This window comes from Oncorhynchus clarkii, chromosome 4 (genome assembly GCF_045791955.1).
Source record: "Oncorhynchus clarkii lewisi isolate Uvic-CL-2024 chromosome 4, UVic_Ocla_1.0, whole genome shotgun sequence".
NCBI classification, from domain to species: Eukaryota; Metazoa; Chordata; class Actinopteri; order Salmoniformes; family Salmonidae; genus Oncorhynchus; species Oncorhynchus clarkii.
The window spans coordinates 19469008-19476594 of NC_092150.1; the positions used below are offsets into that span (position 1 = coordinate 19469008).

At 45.3% G+C, this 7587-nt stretch overlaps 1 protein-coding gene across 3 annotated transcripts in view; it reads left to right on the top strand.

Moving 5' to 3' along the window:
- LOC139407610 (guanine nucleotide-binding protein subunit alpha-14-like) overlaps positions 1-6881 on the top strand; it is a 32765-nt gene extending 25884 nt beyond the window's left edge. For all 3 annotated transcript variants that reach the window (XM_071151438.1, XM_071151437.1, XM_071151439.1), the window contains 6 exons: positions 986-1170; positions 1259-1410; positions 3377-3505; positions 4302-4431; positions 4971-5124; positions 6500-6881. In XM_071151438.1, coding sequence (XP_071007539.1) covers positions 986-1170; positions 1259-1410; positions 3377-3505; positions 4302-4431; positions 4971-5124; positions 6500-6702 — 953 coding nt within the window. In that variant the 3' untranslated portion in view covers positions 6703-6881. The remainder of the gene's footprint in view (positions 1-985; positions 1171-1258; positions 1411-3376; positions 3506-4301; positions 4432-4970; positions 5125-6499) is intronic.
- Positions 6882-7587: the final 706 nt, after the last annotated feature.

Below are 7587 nucleotides of genomic sequence, written 5' to 3' on the forward strand. Positions count from 1 at the left end.
ACAACATAGAAAAAAGAACATAGACTAACCACCCAACTCACGCCATGACTATACTAAAACAGAGGTAACAAAAGAACTAAGGTCAGAACGTGACACTTCCCCGCACCTTTCTCTGTGTGCACTCGTTGAAAATGAATGATGCCACATCTGGTGAGCTTCCTGTGTAACGGTGTGCTTTAGGACCATGCAGACGTCTCCGAGCACCAAAAAATGATGTCCCCCCACTTCTAAAACCTAAGTTGCATCCCTGGAGTTCTATACACATAATACTCTGTCAAATAAAAACTCAACCATTTGAAGAAAGGGGAATAAAAGGTGAAGAACTAGAGAGATTATTAAATGTTATTACATTTATTTATTAGCCTGCACATAAACCCAGCATTTTGACCTGAAGCCTTTGCAAAGGACGCTTTGGACAGGATTTATTTATTCGAAACTTAGTAGCCTCTACATAAACCCAACATTTAACCTGAATCCTTTGCAAAGGGTACTTTGGACAGGACAAGTCAGATGTGGAATATGTTCTCAAGTGTAATAACTGTATCATAACCAATTAATTAGGCTACAATAAACTACCACCCTGACTTGACGGTGGCCTATAGCTGTAAAATCTGTCAACTTCGCGAAAGCTTTAGTTTATGCTTAACTATGCATTCCTCTTAGGCGTTTACCTGAGGGCTGTTTCCTCTCATAGCAGGTTTGTCACTCAGCCTGGTCTCATAGACTAGACGTAACATAGTAAATGTAAATTATGTTATGTCTACCCGTGAGTCCAGGTTATATCACTAGGCAGATGGCTGGTATAGCTTGAAAGCACGTGTGAGGTTTTGAATGTTTCCAAATGCAAATTTGAATGATGTAATGATGGCTCTGACTCTCTTCAGTGTATCAACAACTTATTGTAACATTGCATTGTTTAATCATCTTCTGAGAAGTGGACATATTCTTCTTGTCTCTGACTGTCCACTGGGCTATGTATCCTCAGGCACGGGGGAGAGTGGGAAAACCACCTTCATCAGACAGATGAGGATCATCCATGGAAGAGGCTTCTCTGAGGAGGAAAGACGGGACTTCGCCAAGCTCATCTACCAGAACATCTTCACAGCTGTGAAGGCTATGACCCGGGCCATGATCACCCTCAGACTGCCCTATGCCTACCCAGAGAATGAGGTCAGGGTCTGGTTACATACTGTTCAATCAAACTGGCCTAACCATGAGTGAAAGGCACCCTCTCTAGCATCTATCTATCTGCCCTCAGATGTATGACAGGTGGTTGCAGGATGTGGATGTCTCTGTCACCCAGCTGGACAGAGGCAATGTGGATGCCATCCGCCGTCTCTGGGCCGACCCAGGCCTCCGGGTCTGCTACAGCCGCCGCAGCGAGTACCAGCTGTTGGACTCCACAGAGTAGTGAGTACCACCAGTATCTCTTGGTCTCGCTCTCTGTTTTTTTCTCTCTCTCTGTCTCTCTCGCCGTGGGAGACATTTACTAAGCGTTTGCCCCAGGTGCAATATTTGCTAAGTTTGCACCTGCTTTTTTCAGTAGAGGCTGAATCACAACGAATGAAAAAAAAATATTGTTTCATTCACAGAACTGTGTCCCCATTGTACAGCATTGTGCGTTGTACACTGTCCTTATCAACTGCAAAGTACATGATGTCCATTGGAGGGGGCTAATTCTCCACAAATAAATGCACAACCAGATCTCAGCCATGTTAAAAAGACATATTCACAAACAGCCATCTTGTCCGGCACCATTTGATTTCATTTTATAAATCAAATCAAATAGCAGAGAGAACAGTCTATGACTTGGGTGGCTGGAGTCTTTGACAATTTTTGTGGCCTTTCTCTGACACCGACTGGTATAGAGGTCCTGGATGGCAGAGAGCTCGGCCCCAGTGATGTACTGAGCCATACTCACCAGCCTCTGTAGCGTCTTTTGGTCTGGTGCCTTGCAGTCCGTTCCAAGCGGTGATGTAGCCAGTCAAGATGCTCTCAATGGTGCAGCTGTATAACTTTTTGAGGATCTGAGGGCTAATGCCAAATCTTTTCAGCCTTCTGAGGGAGAAGAGACTTTGTTGTGCCTTCTACATAACTGTGTGGGTGTGTGTGGACCATGTTAATTCCTTAGTGATGTGGACACTGAGAAACTTGAATCTCTCGACCCACTCCACTACAGCCCGATCGATGCCGATGTGGGCATGCTTGTCCCTCCTGTTCCTGTAGTCCATGATCAGCTCCATTGTCTTGCTGACGTTGAGGGAGAGGTTGTTATCCTGGCACTATACAGCCATGTCTCTGACCTCCTCCCTATAGGCTGCCTCATCACCATCAGTGATCAGTTCTACCACGTCGTGTTGTCAGCAAACTTGAAGATGGGGTTGGAGTCGTACGCAGCTACACAGTCGTGGGTGAACGGGGAGTACAGGAGGCGACTACGCACAAACCCCTTGAGGGGCCCCCGTGTTGATGGTTAGAGTGGTGGATGTGTTGTTGCCTACCCTCACTGCCTTTGGGCAGACTGGCAGGAAGTTTAGGATCCAGTTGCAGAGGGAGGTGTTCAGTGTTCAGTCACGGGGTCCTGAGCTTGGTGATGAGCTTGGAGGGAATTATGGAGTTGAATGCCGAGCTGTAGTCAACGAACAGCATTCTTACATAGGTATTGCTTTTGTCCCGGTGAGTGAGGGCAGTGAGGAGTGTAATACGGACTGCGTCATCTGTGGACTCGGTCACAATACAGATCGTTTCTCAAAAGTATACTTTTTCACTTTCCACCCATTCTTGAAAGCTACCCGATAGTAAAGTTATTTTCCTTTTAGAATTAATTTACTAAGTTGAAATTGAATAGATTGATACAGACAAAGTCAACAAGTTGATGTCAGAGTAAATTATGCATCACATTACGAGAAAATGAAATAGGCCTAATGTTGGACTGCTATCTGTCCCTACCTGTCTCCCCTCCTGTCCTCTCTCTCCTTCTCCCTGCTCTCTCAGTATTTACCCAGCTAGCTCTGAGTCATTATAGCAGTATGATAAGAAACATGCACACAGTCAGTCAACATCCAATTAATGACAGGTTGTGTCAACATAAACCATTAAAACAATAATCCCAACACAGTGGTAAGGACTCCATGTGCCTTTTTCTAATTTCCCAGCTCAATTCCTTCTGCACGATTCAATTTGTGTTGATTGTTGTTGTATGTAATATACAATTGATATTACATGTCTCATGTACAGAATGAACTTGCTACTACCATTGTCATTACCATGGGAAAGATAATTGTATCACATTTTTTGTGTTCTCTTTTTTTCTTTCTTTGTCTGTTTCTCTCTCTTTTTTGCCCTCTCCCTCTTTCTCTGCTTCTGTCCATTTCAGCTACATGACAAATCTGGACCGCATATCAGCCCCAGACTACATCCCCACTGCTCAGGACGTACTGCGAGTTCGATTCCCCACCACCGGCATCCATGACTACTCCTTCACTGTGGAGAAAATCACACTCAGGTGACCGCACCCTCACTCATATCACTCAGATTTTTCACCCTGGACTCACCCAGACTTCAAGGGAACTAATAGAACACCAGAGCTGCTGATGAGATTGTGGACTAAGCTATAGGCTATCTTTGATATTGTCTGACTCTACCCTTGGCTGTTTTAGACACAGTGGAATTACAAGCACATACAATCACATTACCCAGAAAACTTGCTGAAAACATACACATTTATTTTTGTGCTTTTGAACATGGCAATGTCATTGTTTTTGACGAAACCTTTGTGTTATTAATATGAAAGGTCCAGCTGTGTTCAGGTGTGGTATTTTTCACCACCCCTGTTGTGAAAGGTTGGACTGTAATTTGTCTCTGTAATCAGGCAGGCAGGATACAGGGATAGAAATGGTGAGGTATCAATTATGGCCTTTATTTAGAGCCAAATGCTCTATGAGGCTCATTTGCATGGGGACTTGAAAACTGTGAAAAACAGGTTTGATGTGTGACAGAAGGAGAGAGAAGAAATAAGTCTCGGCATACACAGGAGGATATGCCTCTCAGCCTTTCTCACAGTGTTAGCTACACCTCAAACACTTCTCGCTCATTAACAACTCTGACCAGCTGCCTCGTTGAGACAAGGCCCCTGCCTTGCGTGGCATCACAAACACCTTATTGATAAAGGTCACAATGGTGTGTGTGTGTGTGTGTGTGTGTGTGTGTGTGTGTGTGTGTGTGTGTGTGTGTGTGTGTGTGTGTGTGTTGAAAGATGCTCTAACAGGTGTTTCTAACTTTCTCTCTCTCTCACTGGGTAGGATTGTGGATGTGGGTGGACAGAAGTCAGAGAGGCGGAAGTGGATCCATTGTTTTCAGGACGTCACATCCCTCATTTTCCTGGCTTCCCTCAGTGAGTACGATCAGGTCCTGGAGGAGAGAGAGACCGATGTGAGTACCTGTCTGTCTTTCTGTCTCTCTGCCTGTCTGATTGTCTCGGCCTGCTTGTCTGTCTTACACACTGGCTGGCTGCCTGTCTCTGTCTGTCTGACTGGCAGACTGCCTGTCTGTCTCTACCTATCTGTCTGCCTGCCTGCCTGCCTGTCTGCCTGCCTTCCTGTCTATCTGCCTGTCTATCTGTCTGTCTATCTGTTTATCCTCTGTGTTGTCCTTGGCCTTCATTTCATAGCATAGTTTGTATTTTGGTCTCAACCAAGTAAACCGTTTTCTATCCAGAGGTTTTTCTGGCCATGGCCAACAGGTTTCAGTGTTGCGTATCAAAACCTGCTGCCATACCACTATCTCTCCAACCCTCCCTCCCTCCTGACCAAGGCTCACTAAGCCACTTATCTTTCCTGGCCACTTTTGAGACTCTCTCTAAATTCATTAACCTCCACTGTGCTCCTGCCCCCATATTCTCTCCTCTCCCCCCTCTCCCACCTCTCCCTTCTGTCTCCCCCCCCCCCCCCTCCCTCCTCTCCCCCCATTAGAACCGTATGGAGGAGAGCTTGGCTCTGTTCTACACCACCATCCACTCCCCCTGGTTCCTCAACACCTCCATCATCCTCTTCCTCAACAAGACAGACATCCTCGCTGATAAGATCCAGGCGTCCGACCTGCAGAAGTACTTCCCAGGGTTCACAGGTAGGTCTACACACACACACGTGCATACACACACACACACACACACACACACACATCCCCTCCATCGAGGTAAATAGAGGTGTGATGATGGATGTAAACTCATTGAGTCACATCCCTTGGTGTTAGTTTTTCTTTCTCAGAGCGATGAAGTTGTAGCTAACTGCTGCTTCTGGCTGGAATAACAGAGACCTTATGACCCCAACTGGTGGGTTTTTGCATTATAGTTGGACATGTAAAAAAAGACTGTAAAACCACCAGCAAATTAGCTCCAAGTGATTTTAGTTTTGTAAATCTGTTCCAAAGTATTCCCATGCGTAATAGAGAGATACTGTCTATGTGATTGTGTACATAAGTAAGCAAGGTTTGAAATGATTGTTTTTAAATATTATATCTGTTTGGGCTTTTTTTGTAATTATGTTCCAGCCCCTTGACCATCCACTCAATAATCTAGTTGATGCCCTGCCTTATGATATTCAAAAAAGTCACTTAGAAAGTCATTTCAAACCTCTTTTGAAAGGGGTTTCATAGGATGAGTTCTCACATGAATACATAACCATGCTGGCTATAGCAAAACCAGTAAACATAATGTTCTTTAAGTACCAAATCATTATTTCTTAATGCAGGGATTATTGTTTCAGCAAGGGTTGAATGTGTGATTGATTTCATGTGTATGGTGTGGGTACATAGTTTACTAACGATGTGCCTCCACTGATGTGGAAGGAAGGTTGCCGAGTCTCTCTAGAGCTTCCCCACCACACGTCCACTCCCCCGGCATGTTGCCCATGGCAACTATAAATACCCTGCACTTTGCATCGCCAAGCCATCCCTCCAGGGGGTTTGGGGAGACTTTACTCCTTCCTCCATAAACTCTGAATTGAAGTTTTGTTTATTATCACATACACCGGATAGGTGCAGTGAAATGTGTTGTTTTACAGGGTCAGCCATAGTAGTACGGCCCCCTGGAGCAAATTAGGTGCCATCAACAGATTTTTCACCTTGTCGGCTTGGGTATTCGAAACCAGCGACCTTTTGGTTATTGGTCCAACACTCTAACCGCTAGGCTACCTGACGCCCTGAGGTTAGGTTCATCCATATTGGCCGTTTGATGTAAAGTTGCTATTTAAACTTTTTGCGCTGTAGCGTTGCGATGGTAACATTATGCAATGGTTGCTTTAGAACATATTTAATGATTTTTGTACTTCTGTACAATCTTGGAATTTTATCCTTTGCTTTTCATCTTTGTTTCTATTGGCCTCCAATTTCTCTCTCCCATTTACCCACACCCCCTGACCTCTTCTCTTCTCTCCCCTCTCTTTCTCTCCTCCCTCTCCATCTCTATCCTGCCCCTGTCCTCCCCCTCACCCCACACCTGAAGGAAAGCGACGTGACGCTCAGGATGCTATGAAGTATATACAGAAGATGTATAAGCAGCAGACTCGCAGCCGGGACAAGGAGGAGAGCAAGACGCTGTACCCCCACTTCACCTGCGCCACCGACACCAACAACATCTGCAATGTATTCAATGCCGTCAAGGACACGGTGCTCCTCAAGGCCCTCAGGGACTATGGGGTGATCTGATGGGCCTGGGGGCCCTCCTGCCTGGGGAGCAACACTCAACCAACACTCAGGGCTGAAGAGACTCTCCCCCGATCCATTCCTCGCTCACTTTTCTCCTCTCTCCATCTCAGCGCTGGGGATGGGGATGCTTTCTGGCCAAACCTTCTTATTGTAGGAAGGAATCTCAGACAGAATGGACTCCTGAACACGCACGCACGCGCACACACACACACACACACACACACACACACACACACACACACACACACACACACACACACACACACACACACTACAGGATCTGATCATAGTTATTTCCCCCTCTGGTTGTTATTGTATAATGTTGTGTTTAAGAGCTTGGAGATGCAGTGCCCTACCAGTGCTTGAAACTGGACTAGAGATGTCATGAAGTGCTGTGCCTCCATTATGTTAGTGATGACTTTAGCAGGTGGAGAGGAGAACTCTATAGCCCATATGTATCACCAACACCCCCATGTTGATAGAAAATGCCTCTGCTCTAGAGATCACTACAGAAGCTTCCACTCTATCTGTGTGTTGAATGAACGCTACTGTACACGTGTTGTAGCCATTACATAACACAACACACCATTTACACTAATAAGTTTACACTTATGAGAAGGTGCCACCAAATAAGGCTGGTGTAACATTTTGTATTTGGTTAGTCTTTTCATTTGTTTTATTGTTTGATAGCTGTATTCCAGGTGTGAGGTGTGGTGAAGGCGGGAAATGTGAGAGTCGATGGGTTCCCCTGACACAGTATGTTATGCAAGCAATGCTGTACTACACTGTTAGGATTCTTGGTTTGGTTCATTGTGGATGTTCTTGTCTCTTCCCATAATGTGCTTGCTTTTCGACCAATCACTAACTGCTATACATTGAGTTCAT